This window comes from Macrobrachium nipponense, chromosome 33, assembly GCF_015104395.2.
Source record: "Macrobrachium nipponense isolate FS-2020 chromosome 33, ASM1510439v2, whole genome shotgun sequence".
In the NCBI taxonomy this organism is placed as follows: domain Eukaryota; kingdom Metazoa; phylum Arthropoda; class Malacostraca; order Decapoda; family Palaemonidae; genus Macrobrachium; species Macrobrachium nipponense.
Genome location: NC_087219.1, coordinates 43,926,985 through 43,941,984, shown reverse-complemented (window position 1 = coordinate 43,941,984; position 15,000 = coordinate 43,926,985). Strand labels below are relative to the sequence as shown.

The following is a 15,000-nucleotide window of genomic DNA, read 5'->3' as shown; positions in this document are numbered from 1 at the left end:
TATGTTCCACCTCTCCTGAGGGAAACTTTTGAAAGACGTATCCCTCAGGAGAAGTGGAACATACATCCTGCTTATGTGAACTCTCGACAGAGACTGAGAGCTTCCAGCCCTGTGATTGGCTTATCAACAGCCAATCAGGAGCGTGTAAGGAACTGACCTAGACATTAGGTGCATGGTTGATGTGAATCTGCTCTAGTACTAAACTTGGTGGTAGGTTAATGGGACGCCGTATTCAGTACTAGCCCCTTGGGGACCGAAGATATCATTTATAAGTATAATAATTTGTCGAACACACAATATAGAAATTGGTGTATATAATGCTTTGATCCCCGTGGAGCTAGTACTAAACACGGCGTCCCATTGAGCCTACGCCATGTTTAGTACTATAGTAGATTCACATCACCCGAGCATGTGATGTCTATGCCAGTCCCTTACGACCCTCCTGATTGGCTGTTGATAAGCCAATCACAGGGCTGGAAATTCTCAGTCTGTCTCTCTCGAAAGTTCACATAGGCAGGCTGTATGTTCCACCTCTCCTGAGGGCTACGTTTTTCAAAAGCATCCCTCAGGAGAAGTGGAACATACATCCAACCTATGTGAACTCTCTCGAGAGACTGAGAGTGTCCAGCCCTGTGATTGGCGTATCAACAGCCAATCAAGAGCGTCGCAACTGACTGGCCGAGGCATCAGATGCACGGGTGATGTGAATCTACTATAGTACCTCTGAGTAGGTGACACGCAGACAACGAGCCAAAGTAGCAACATCTATTCTTAGTGCTTTTACAAGGGCCGACGGGGCTGGCAACTCCTTAAGCTCACCTAGTCGGAGTCAGAGAAAAGGTTATCTCGTAAGAACTGATAAAAAAAATATAATAAAAATAAAAATAAAAAACTCCTGAAATTGGGAATGGTTTGCGTCAGGAAACACGAAAGCAGACTGAGATTTCCTTGCCAGCTTTTTAAGAACAGAACCAGCAACAGCCATACTCAGATATTTCGTCCGTTGCCGAGAAACTTTATGAAATATATTTCTTCTGTACATTTTCCCTCAGTGCTTGAAATATTTGACCTGTTTCACTCTTAATTCTTTTTCTTCTTATCTAAGGATTGTCCGTTATTTGCGCGTGTATTTTTCTCCATTCGCTTTTTTATCCCTTTTCATTTTCTAGTCTTACCGTTACTCTGTTCACGTTTGCATGATAAGTTAATGATTATTATCTTGTTCAGAGAGAATGTGCTTTATATTCATTAATAACGATAACAATGACAATATTATTTTTCATGATAATGGCAAAAATGATTTTTAAACTAATTTATTGATTTATTCACTTGATCATTATTTTTCCTGGTTCTTGCCCCCCGTAGGAGGGTAGTGACGTCAGTGCACCTCATAAGGTGCACTGCAGGCATAGCTCAAGTTTCTTTGCAGCGTCCCTTTCATCCCTACATGCAATCTCTTACATTCCTTTTACTGTACCTCATTTCATATTCTCTTTCATCCACCTTGCTTTCTTCTCACTCTTTGCAATAGATTTATAGTGGAACTGCGACGTTTTCCTCCTGTTACACCTTTCGAACCTTTCTACTGTCAATTTCCGTTCCAGCGCCGAATGACCTCATAGGTTCCAGCGCGCTTGGCCTTTGGCTGAAAGTCTATGGAATATTGTCTTCTATGAAAGACTTCCTTACTTGTATGATCTACGATTCTGATTCATTTTTATACCGCAGTCACTGGAAAATTAGTGCTATCATCGTATTTGTTATTCTTAGTATTATTATAATTAACATTCATCAACCTATTTTTCTCGCTGTCAGATCCCAGCGGCTTACAACTACAACTACCTAATCCAAGACGACTACTCAGGAGCCCACTTCGGCCAAGACGAAGTCCGGGACGGCTACAAAACGGAGGGCAAATATTTCGTCCATCTGCCCGACGGACGCATCCAGACCGTCAGTTACTACGCCGACGAGACGGGATACCACGCCACCGTCACCTACGAGGGAGAAGCCCATTACGACGATTACGTGCCCAAACACGCCCCTGCCTACGCGCCCGCACCTGCCTACCTGTAGTTTAAAAGGGCATTCCATTGGGCAGACTGTTTTCTGCTTGCTTTGCATCAGTTGTGAACGCACCCCGTTGGTTGCGTTGCTCGTGTAGATAACTGTAATTTCTATAATTATTATTATCCTAAATTTATATTTATGAATTTAATGCTATTAAGGCTATTTTATTAAATAAGATATAAAATTATAAAAATTTGAAATTATCCTGAATTATAAAGATTGAAGCACACATACATACAAACATGCATGCATTCATATATATACACACACACACACACACACACACAATATATATATATATATATATATATATATATATAATATATATATATATCATCACATATAATATATATATATGATATATATATACTATATATATATATATATATATATATATATATATATATATATAACAAAAGGTATTTCCTATCAAAAAGGCTGGTGGATTAATCAGATAGGATTTAGTTGACTCACCATAATATAATAGGATTTCTACAATCCCTTTTTATTATATATTGCACCAGGAAAGGATATCATTATTTGCTGAAATGCAAATGAAGGAATGATGAAAATCTTCACTAATCGGATGAATGAGCAAATGAGCCATATTTAAAAAAAAAAAAATTTAATTCTATAAGTAATTACCTAGGCGACTGCTGACGTAAATCTATATAAAAAATTTTTTTATAAGTCTTGACAGATTGAATAAATTACAAAGGTAGGAAAGTATTTTGTTAGACATCATTTTTAGTTTTCTGTAAAACAAAACTATTAAGATGGTTTTGTCTGTCCCTCTGTACTTTTTCTGTCCGCCCTCAGATCTTAAAAACTACTGAGGCTAGAGGGCTGCAAATTGGTATGTTGATCATCCACCCTCCTATCATCAAACCTACCAAATTGCAGCCCTCTAGCCTCAGAAGTTTTTATTTTATCTAAGGCTAAACATAGCCTTGATCATGTGTCTGGCAACACTATAGGTCAGGACACCGCTGGGCCTTGGCTGAAAGTTTCATTGGCCGCGGCTAAGAGTTTCATATGGAATTACACGCTGTACAGAAAACTCAATTGCACCAGAGAAATTATAGAAAACAAATCATCTGAAAAGGAATAAAATAAACTTAAAAGTCGATTATGAAAAATAAAAACGACATAGGATTCGACCCTTAACTGTATCCCTTTTTAATCCTTTTATTGTACCTCCCTTTATATTTCCTTCATTCCACCTTGCAATTGTTTTCTAGTGTAAATTGAGAGGCTTTTCTCCTGTTACACCTTTCAAACCTTTCTACCATCAATTTCTCTTTCAGTGCTGAATGATCTCACAGGCCCCAGCACTTGCCCTTTTAACTATATATTATATTCCATTCCAAAAATCCCTAAGGAATCACATCACACTATAGTAAAAAAAATAAAAATAAATCACCAGAAAATAAGACAAAGGAATTACAAACGAAAGGATGACAAATAACAACTGATGATAATTACGGAATGTTGAGAGGGTAAATAAACAGGAAAACAGAAGCACATCATTACGAAGATACCACAGAACAAACAGAGAAGAGAATAACGCTCTGGAGGAACAAAAGTGAAGCAATCAGTAACTATAAACAATGCAGATTATGATTGCCTTATGATGAAACAATGGACAATCAACAAAGACGGAAGAAGAAAGAAAGACTGATGCAGAGGAAGACAACAAAAATCAGAAGAAGTATGAGAAGGAAGTTATAATAATAATAATAATAATAATAATAAAATTATGAAGAGGAAGAAATAACAATATAAGATGAAGAAGAATTAAAGTTTAGCAAAATCATGAGACATAACAGAGCCTTCTTGCATAGATGACATAAATTACATAATTACGCAGTATAGAATTCTTCAGGTTTCGAAGGCTACAACAAAATAGAGTTCAGTCGCTTGGAGATTAATTTCTTGAAGTTGATACAAACGTGTATTCAAGGAACTGACTAACGTGTAATGAATGAATATTCAAAGAATAATTAAATTCAACCTAATGACATATTTATTAGATACCTAAACTTTAAGTCATTAATTAATATATATATATATATATATATATATATATATATATATATATATATTATATATACATATATATATATAACCTTGTATACTATCCTCTTAACCCAGTAGCTATGGATCTAGCCTAATCAACAAGAAGAATAAAATTCGATCCCAAGCAATGCATTAAGCAGACTGTGTTGGTTTTATACCAATTTGAATATAAGGCCAAGGGCTAGCAACTTCACCCTTAAGAAACTTGCAGAGTACCGGCTTTATGATGATGATGATGATATATATATATATATATATATATATATATATATATATATATATATATATACACACACATATATATATATATATATAATATATATATATATATATATATACGAACACAGACACACACACAGACATATATATATATATATATATATATATATATATATATATATATATATATATATATATATATATATATATACCACTCTTACAATATATGTATGTAATCAAAGGATATCTAGGATTAAGGTCCTTCGAAGGACTCCTCCCATTAGGTTACTTTCAAAGCCAAGGATCCCGGATATCTCAGGGCTCGCACTAAGAGGCGGACGTCCGCGTTGTAGATACGCCCACGGCCAGTTCCTGAGGCCCTGGTCTGTTTTTCGTTTTTTAAGAATAGAATCTTCAATGTGAAAAACCATTTTTATTGATGATAAAAAATTAATTATGATTTTAGATCGTTCACTGAATTCTTTCCATGTGTCAATGGGATTCTGTTGTTTGATATTTTGTTCAATTTCTCCTCCATTCATTGATTTAGATTAGGTGTCGTCTGTGGAATTATTATACCTATTGCCTACTTACCTATAAGTTGTAGGTTAATAAATTACCAAATTTATGAGTATATATACATATATATTGATATATATGCATATATATAGTATATATATGAATGCATATATGTTTATACATATACAAATAAACGTTTATAATATACATATATATATATATATACATATATAATATGTATATTGTATATATAAATATATATATATATATATATATTATATATATAATAAATATATATATGTATGTATATAATATATAATATATATATATATATATAATATATATATTATACAATATAGTTCATAGTATATACTATAAAGAGATATATGTACGTATATCATATACATATATACATACATATATGTCTTTATAGTTATAGTATATATGTATTATAATATATATATATATATATAGATGACTGGTAACATGTTCTGTAACAACAGAATTCCATCTAATAAAAGGAGCCCATAAAAACACCAAAAATATAGAGAAAAAAGTACTATATTTCAGAGACTGCTGTCTCCCATCTTCAGGTAGATGAATGAGAAAAGTTTACAGAAAAGGTGGTATTTATACCAAGAGGTCCATCCACAAACAAGCCAATTTAAGTCACCCCCGCTGATAATCTTCCTTTAATCTTCTTAAGGGTTGGTTGAATGAAGAGGTTGTCGATCGTGTCCGAAATCCATGCTCCTTTTGAGATGTTCATTACCTGCCTCTCTTTTATTAAGGCCGATTCCATCATTTGACTCTTGTACCGGCAGTTGCTGCTATAAATTACACGTGACAAATTCCAGTTTATTCTATGGTTATGTTCATTTATATGGTTGAAAATAGCAGAGTTCTGTTGTCCATACCTAACTGACCGTTTGTGTGTATTAATCTCTGGGGAAGGGATTTACCTGTAAATCCGATGTAAGATTGGTCACAGTCCTGGCATGGGGAGGTTTCGTATCCCCAGAGTCCTTTGGAGATGCCTTTTGTTGGACGTTAATCAGGGATTTGGCTAAGGTGTTTGGGTAAGTAAATACAAAAGGGTTCGATTTTCCGAAGGGATTGGTTATTCTCTTAATCGTGTCCAGGTGGGGAATTATTTTATTGTTGGGTGTATCTCTGGTCTTGTCTTTAGGGGGTCGGTAGAAAATTACGTTTGCTTTGTGAATTGCTTTCTCAATTATATGGTCAGGATATTTTAAGACGAAAGTTGCTTGCGAATTAGTTCAAATTCTTTTTCCAGGAATTCTGTGGGGAACAAATTCGTAAGGCTCTTAAGAACAAGTTACTAGCTTACACCTATCTTGATAGTACTGTCGTGATAGCTAAAGTATGAATGTATGAAAGTGAGAACGTTGGTTTTCTGTATATGGTGAATTTGTATTCTGTCGTATCTCTGATTATTAAAACATCAAGAAAAGGAATTTTGTTGTCTGTTTCCCATTCAACTTTAAATTTGATGCTGGGCACTAATGTGTTTAATTTCGCGAGGAATTCATTAAAATTGCCCCACCTATTATCCCAAAATGTTAGGATATCATCCACGTATCTCATCCACAGCATGTTTTTGGGTTTTATTGCATTTATTACTGTAGTTTCAAACAAAGTATTCCATGTACAGATGGCTAGAACAGGACTTAAAGGACTACCATACTACACCCGAATTTTTGCTTGTAGAATGATTCCCCGAATGAAAATTACGTTGATTAGGATTGCACATAATTCAACTAGTTTATTATTTTGTCAAGCGCCAAAGGGAAATGATCTGAATAGGGGGATAATTTTACCCTTAAAAACTGAAGAACGTCCTGTACTGGTACTTTAGTGAACAGGGAATCTACGTCAAGGCTTAAAAGTTTTATGTTGTGAAGTGGTATATGTGCTTCTCTGAATTTGTGACAAAAATCTTCCGAATGTTTAATGTGACTGGGAGAAAAGGTGCCTAAAAAAGGGGAAAGGAGGCCAGCTAACCATTTAGAAATTTTGTAATTGAAAGCTCCGGTGCCACATGAAAACAGAGGGTCTGAATGGAAGATTGTCTTTGTTAGTTTTGGGAAGGCCATAAAAATAGGGTAATTTAGGATTAATTACTTTAAATTTCTCTAATAGTCAATACTCTTTTTGTCTTTGCCAATTAATCTTACTTTCCGAAAAAATTCTGTGGGAACGTTTTGGAGGGGATTTTTCGTCAGTTTTTCGTATGTGTTGTGTCGCTAAGGAGCTGGTTGATTTGTCAAGGTAGAAATCGTAATAATGGACAAAGACTTCTACCTTGACAAAATCAACCAGCTCCTTAGCGACACAAACACATACGAAAAACTGACGAAAAATCCCCTCCAAAACGTTCCCACAGAATTTTTTCGGAAAGTAAGATTAATTGGCAAAGACAAAAAGAGTATTGAACTATTAGAGAAATTTAAAGTAATTAATCCTAAATTACCTTCCCTATTTTTATGGCCTTCCAAACTCACAAAGGACAATCTTCCATTCAGACCCATCGTTTCATGTGCCGGAGCTTTCAATTACAAAATTCTAAATGGTTAGCTGGCCTCCTTTCCCCTTTTTTAGGCACCTTTTCTCCCAGTCACATTAAACATTCGGAAGATTTTTGTCACAAATTCAGAGAAGCACATATACCACTTCACAACATAAAACTTTTAAGCCTTGACGTAGATTCCTTGTTCACTAAAGTACCAGTACAGGACGTTCTTCAGTTTTTAAGGGTAAAATTATCCCCCTATTCAGATCATTTCCCTTTGGCGCTTGACAAAATAATAAAGCTAGTTGAATTATGTGCATCTAATAACGTTATTTTCATTCGGGGAATCATTCTACAAGCAAAAATTCGGGTGTAGTATGGTAGTCCTTTAAGTCCTGTTCTAGCCAATCTGTACATGGAATACTTTGAAACTACAGTATAAATGCAATAAAACCCAAAAACATGCTGTGGATGAGATACGTGGATGATATCCTAACATTTGGGATAATAGGTGGGGCAATTTTAATGAATTCCTCGCGAAATTAAACACATTAGTGCCCAGCATCAAATTTAAAGTTGAATGGGAAACAGACAACAAAATTCCTTTTCTTGATGTTTTAATAATCAGAGATACGACAGAATACAAAATTCACCATATACAGAAAACCAACGTTCTCACTTTCATACATTCACTACTTTAGCTATCACGACAGTACTATCAAGATGGTGTAGCTAGTAACTTGTTCTTAAGAGCCTTACGAATTTGTTCCCCAGAATTCCTGGAAAAAGAATTTGAACTAATTCGCAAGCAACTTTCGTCTTTAAAATATCCTGACCATATAATTGAGAAAGCAATTCACAAAGCAAACGTAATTTTCTACCGACCCCCTAAAGACAAGACCAGAGATACACCCAACAATAAAATAATAATTCCCCACCTGGACACGATTAAGAGAATAACCAATCCCTTCGGAAAATCGAACCCTTTGTATTTACTTACCCAAACACCTTAGCCAAATCCCTGATTAACGTCCAACAAAAGGCATCTCCAAAGGACTCTGGGGTATACGAAATCCCATGCCAGGACTGTGACCAATCTTACATCGGATTTACAGGTAAACATCCCTTCCCCAGAGATTATACAACACAAACGGTCAGTTAGGTATGGACAACAGAACTCTGCTATTTTCAACCATATAAATGAACATAACCATAGAATAAACTGGAATTTGTCACGTGTAATTTATAGCAGCAACTGCCGGTACAAGAGTCAAATGATGGAATCGGCCTTAATAAAAGAGAGGCAGGTAATGAACATCTCAAAAGGAGCATGGATTTCGGACACGATCGACAACCTCTTCATTCAACCAACCCTTAAGAAGATTAAAGGAAGATTATCAGCGGGGGTGACTTAAATTGGCTTGTTTGTGGATGGACCTCTTGGTATAAATAACCACCTTTTCTGTAAACTTTTCTCATTCATATACCTAAGAGGGAGACAGCAGTCTCTGAAATATAGTACTTTTTTCTCTATATTTTGGTGTTTTTATGGGCTCCTTTTATTAGATATATATATATATATATATATATATATATATATACATACATATATATAAGATGACACGCCTTCTCAGTTATTACCATCGTTATCAAAAGTGTGTACATATGCTAATCATGGAAAACTTAAAATAGAAAAGGTTAACTTTGCTAGAAGGCTTCTTTGAGATAAATGTGACCAAAGCTGGCCGGGATATAAAATAAAAACAAAAAACAAAAATTAATCAGGTCGAAGCTAGTCACTACATAGGGGATCTCGCAGAGTAAATATGAGATGACATGGCCTGCATGGTGTAACGTAGTCTTCTGATAGAGAAAGCGATTTCATATTTCATGATGTATTATTATTATTATTATTATTATTATTTATTATTATTATTATTATTATTATTATTATTATTATTGCTACAGTTTTAATTATTTGTATACGGTCAATTACGAAAACATTATCGATTACCAATTGTATTTTCATATCAAATAATAATAATAATAATAATAATAATAATAATAATAATAATAATAATTAATAATAATAATTATTATTATTCATTATTATTATTATTATTATTATTTTATTTATTTATTTTATTTTTTTTTTTTTTGCTCTATCACAGTCCTCCAATTCGACTGGGTGGTATTTATAGTGTGGGGTTCCGGGTTGCATCCTGCCTCCTTAGGAGTCCATCACTTTTCTTACTATGTGCGCCGTTTCTAGGATCACACTCTTCTGCATGAGTCCTGGAGCTACTTCGGCCTCTAGTTTTTCTAGATTCCTTTTCAGGGATCTTGGGATCGTGCCTAGTGCTCCTATGATGATGGTTACGATTTCCACTGGCATATCCCTTATTCTTCTTATTTCTATTTTCAGATCTTGATACTTATCCATTTTTTCCCTCTCTTTCTCTTCAACTCTGGTGTCCCATGGTATTGCGACATCAATGAGTGATACTTTCTTCTTGACTTTGTCAATCAACGTCACGTCTGGTCTATTTGCACGTATCACCCTATCCGTTCTGATACCATAGTCCAGAGGATCTTTGCGTGACGTTTTCTATCAACTCCCTCAGGTTGGTGCTCGTACCACTTATTACTGCAAGGTAGCTGATGTTTCTTGCACAGGCTCCAGTGGAGGGCTTTTGCCACTGAATCATGCCTCTTTTTGTACTGGTTCTGTGCAAGTGCCGGGCATTCGCTTGCTATGTGATTTATGGTTTCATTTTTCGTATTGCACTTCCTACATATGGGAGAGATGTTATTTCCGTCTATCGTTCTTTGAATATATCTGGTTCTTAGGGCCTGATCTTGTGCTGCTGCTATCATTCCTTCAGTTTCCTTCTTTAGCTCTCCCCTCTGTAGCCATTGCCATGTGTCATCGCTGGCTAGTTCTTTAGTCTGTCTCATGTATTGTCCGTGCATTGGTTTGTTGTGCCAGTCCTCTGTTCTGTCTGTCATTCTCCTGTCTCTGTATATTTGTGGGTCTTCGTCTACTTTTATTAGTCCTTCTTCCCATGCTCAATCTTTTTAGCCACTCGTCTTCACTGGTTTTCATATATTGCCCCAGTGCCCTGTTTTCGATGTTGACGCAGTCCTCTATACTTAGTAGTCCTCTCCCTCCTTCCTTTCGTGTTATGCATAGTCTGTCCATATTTGCTCTTGGGTGTAGTGCTTTGAGTATTGTCATATGTTTCCTGGTTTTCTGATCTATGCTGCGGAGTTCTGCCTTCGTCCATTCGACTATTCCTGCGCTGTATCTGATTACTGGCACTGCCCATGTGTTTATGGCTTTTATCATATTTCCGGTATTGAGTTTTGACTTGAGTATCGCCTTGAGTCTCTGCATATATTCTTTCCTGATCGTGTCCTTCATCTCTTGGTGTTTTATATCCCCTCCTTCCATTATTCCCAGGTATTTGTATCCTGTCTCATCTATGTGTTTGATGTTGCTCCCATCTGGTAGCTTTATCCCTTCAGTTCTCGTTACTTTGCCTTTTTGTATGTTGACTAAGGCGCATTTTTCTATTCCAAACTCCATCCTGATGTCCCCAGATACAATCCTTACAGTCTGGATTAGGCTATCTATTTCCTTGATGCTCTTACCATACAGCTTGATTTCGTCCATGAACATCAGATGGTTGATTCTGTTGCCTCTTTTCCTGAGTTGGTAACCGGCATCCATCTTCTGTAGTACTTTTGTCATGGGAACTATGGCTACTACGAAGAGTAGTGGGGACAGTGAGTCGCCCTGGAAGATCCCTCTCCTGATATTAACTTCTGCTAGTCTTATTCCAGAGCTTGTAAGCATTGTATTCCAGTTGCGCATTGTATTTTTGAAGAAGCTGATGGTGTTTTCCTCTGCCCCATATATTTTCAGGCATTCTATTAGCCATGTGTGTGGTATCATGTCGAAGGCTTTCTTATAGTCTATCCATGCCATGCTTAGGTTGGTTTTCCTTCTCCTACTGTTGTTCATTACCATTTTGTCTATCAGGAGCTGGTCTTTTGTGCCCCTACACTTCCTTCTGCAGCCTTTCTGTTGGTGGGGGATGGTGTTTGTCTCCTCTAGGTAATTGTATAGCCTTTCACTGATGATACCTGTTAGCCTTTCACTGATGATACCTGTTAGTAACTTCCACATTATTGATAGGCAGGTGATAGGCCTGTAGTTACTGGCTATATTTCCCTTACTCTTGTCTTTTTGTACTAAGGATGTTCTTCCTGTGGTCATCCATTTGGGTGCTTGGTGATTTGAGATACAATGCTGGAGTTGTACTGTTTTCGTGGGTGTAGGGCCTTGAAGTTTTTGAGCCAGTATCCATGTTTGGCATTTTCTTTAGTTGGTGTCTGACTGTGTCTTTCGTGATCTCTGTGAATCTTTGTTTTAATCTCCCTGTTTCTTCTTCCTTGACTTCCTGGAGCCATGTTGCATGTTTGTTGTGTGATACCGGATTGCTCCATATGTTTTCCCAGAGTCTCTTACTTGGTTTGGCTTCAGGAATTTCTGGGTGGTTGTCTTCCCCTCTTAGTTGGCTGTATAGTCTTTTCTGGTTGGTTCCGAATAGTTTGTTCTGTTGGTATCCCTTATTCCTGTTCATGTACCCTTAGCCTCTGTTTTACATCTTCTATTGTGTTGTTTAGTCCCCTCTCTTGTACTTTGTATTTCTCGTTGAGTTCCTCCCTTGTTTTCTTGCTTCTTAGCCTTTTTCTGCCATCTCTTTCAGTTTACTCAAGTTAGATCTCATCATGAGATTTGCTTTTCCAAGGCGCCTTTTGGAATAAAAGAATGGTTTGCTGGTTTTGGTTTCTGTTTGGGTTGGTTGTGCTGGTGGTGTTGGGGTTCGTTCTTATCCCCATCAGTTCTGCTACTAATCTTGCTCCTGCATATGCCAAGTTATTTGTTTCTGTGATACTGGTGGTGTGTATTATGCCCATTATTTCATTGACCATACTTGTTTTCTCCCTTAATTTCTTGGTGTTGTAGGCTTTCATGGAGGGGATCTTTGTTCTCTCTGTATCTGGCTCCATCCATTGTCTAATCTTTTCTACCCATTCCGTCCTCTATGTTACTTCGTCGGTGTTTCTTCGTGTGTCGTTGTTTGATACCTCATCATCCCTGTCGTCTCTTGTGGCATCTTGCTCTCAGTTCGTATTCGTGTAATTCGTTGTCGTGTGACATTTCCCTTTCCAGTTCTTCTCTTTCTGTTGGGGAGAGCCAGTTCTTTTTCTTTATGTTCCTTACTTGGTCTGCCAGCCTCTGCTCTGTTTGGGGGGTGTTATTCCTCTCATTCCAGATGTTACCAACCTTCTTCTATATCATCTCTCCGTCGGGTTGCTTCTGATGTAGCATCTCCATATTTCCTTATTTTCTTGTCCATTTCTTCCTTTTTGCTTCTGTAGCTCCAATCTCAGGCTGTTGATTACTGTCGTTGTGGTGGTCAGTTGCTGGATGACGAACTCCAAGTACCTGACCGTCTTCCCCTACAATTGGGTTGAATACCTGGTTGCCGGACGAAGCTCCTCTGTTGCCAGAGGTTCCATTTACGTCGTTGTCGTTTATTCCTTCATTTCTTTCCATCATTGCTGAGTTTTGCTATTTAACCCATAGCTGGACCCTACCCCATCAGGGATAGGTACTCATTTACAGCTGAGTAGACTGAGGAAATTATGGTAAAGATCCTTTCCCAAGGAATCAACGCAGAGGAGAGCAGTCACCCATCCAACGACTGACCAGCCCCAATGTTGCTTAACCAGTCCATTATTATTATTATTATTATGATTATTATTATTACTATTGTTATTGCTGGTACTTTTTATAATCCGCTGAGGGTAATGATTTATATCAATTGTTTCTGTCACTCACAAATTGATTTTAACTCCAATTCTTATCTGCAATGATAAATGGATTCCCTCCCGGTTAATGGAATATGCTATCTATACAATGCAGCGGGCGTGGGAGTTATTGGCGTAAACGTGGGCGATTAAATGTGGGCGTTCCACTGGCGTTATCCATTCCCTTTTATTTGATGAATTCTGATTACTGGTACGCGGAGCTTCATAATGAATGGCGTAATTAGGCGGTTTCTCTTTGAAAACGAATGCATTCTGGATATTGGTATAAACATTTTCATGGGCGTGGTGGTTTCAACTTAATCGTTTTCGGCGGCTGCTGTGCGTTTTTCTCGCGTCAGTAACTACAGAAACAGACAGACATAATACACACACACATACTACATATATGATATATGTAATATATAATAAATCACACACACACACACACACATATATATGATATATATATATATATATATTATATATATATATATATGTGTGTGTGTGTGTGTGTGTGTGTGTGTAATTATAAACAATGTCATCTATATATATATACGTACATACATATATATATTTATATATGTAGCTTATATGTATACAATTACATATCACTGATACATACACACACACACACACACACACACACACATATATATATGTATATATATATATATATTATAACATATAAACATATACTATTATATATATATATATATATATATATATATATATTTATATATTCTATGTTACTGGACGGACCTCTTAAATATGGATGTGGTAACCATCGGACTTATTTATTATAATAACTGTTGATTACCATCCAGTTTTAATGAGGTCATTCTAGTAATTGTACCATTACACAGAGCAATTGTGTATGTGATAAATTAATATATTGTATGAATGTGTATATATGTGCAGTCTATGTGTGTATTAGTATATGTTCACATTGTTGACCAAACTCCCCTTTATGGAAGTTCAGAGTAAATGCTGAATGATAAAGAAGGACGAAAGCGGAAGCTATAGAAACGAACTATTTTCTTGGCATACTATGAGGTGCCAGAACTGATGTGGTAAGAAAGGAGGAGATACAAATAAGTCCGTCAAAACGTAAGTACCTTGGGGGAGTTTGGTAATGTGAAACGAATGGGGTGTACAATTCAGGAGTTGAAGGTGGGGGGATAAAGGAAAGGGTTGGATACCTCATGCGAAAGATGTATTAGAAAGAAAGGGCCTTAATGACCAGGAATGAATGGTATGAATAAAACTATTTCATTTTCACTTAATCTTGTGATATTATTAAACATTCGTCAATTAGCTATGTTTCATTTGCGTAACTGAATGCTTAAATCTGCTATTAATACTAAGTATGTCCATGCATCTATTGCACTAGACACTGGACTGTTATATACGTAGTGGATGATGATTTTTTTGTTAAACGAACGATAGCTTTTCACGGGGAATTCAATACCGTTTTATAGAACATACACAAACAGATATATATAATATATATATATATATATCTATATATATTATATATATATATATAAATGTGTGTGTGTATATATATATATATATATATATATATATATATACATACACACACATATATATTATTATATATTGCTACTTTCAAAATGCATGTTTTCCCCTCTTTGAAATGTCTTGTAGATTGTGTAACATTTTTTCAGATTCCTAGA

The 15,000-nt window shown here is 36.1% G+C and overlaps 1 protein-coding gene across 1 annotated transcript in view; it reads left to right on the top strand.

Moving 5' to 3' along the window:
* Positions 1-2,257, top strand: part of LOC135202739 (pro-resilin-like) — a 2,980-nt gene extending 723 nt beyond the window's left edge. The window contains exon 3 of the mRNA XM_064232211.1: positions 1,816-2,257. Coding sequence (XP_064088281.1) covers positions 1,816-2,076 — 261 coding nt within the window. The 3' untranslated portion in view covers positions 2,077-2,257. The remainder of the gene's footprint in view (positions 1-1,815) is intronic.
* Positions 2,258-15,000: the final 12,743 nt, after the last annotated feature.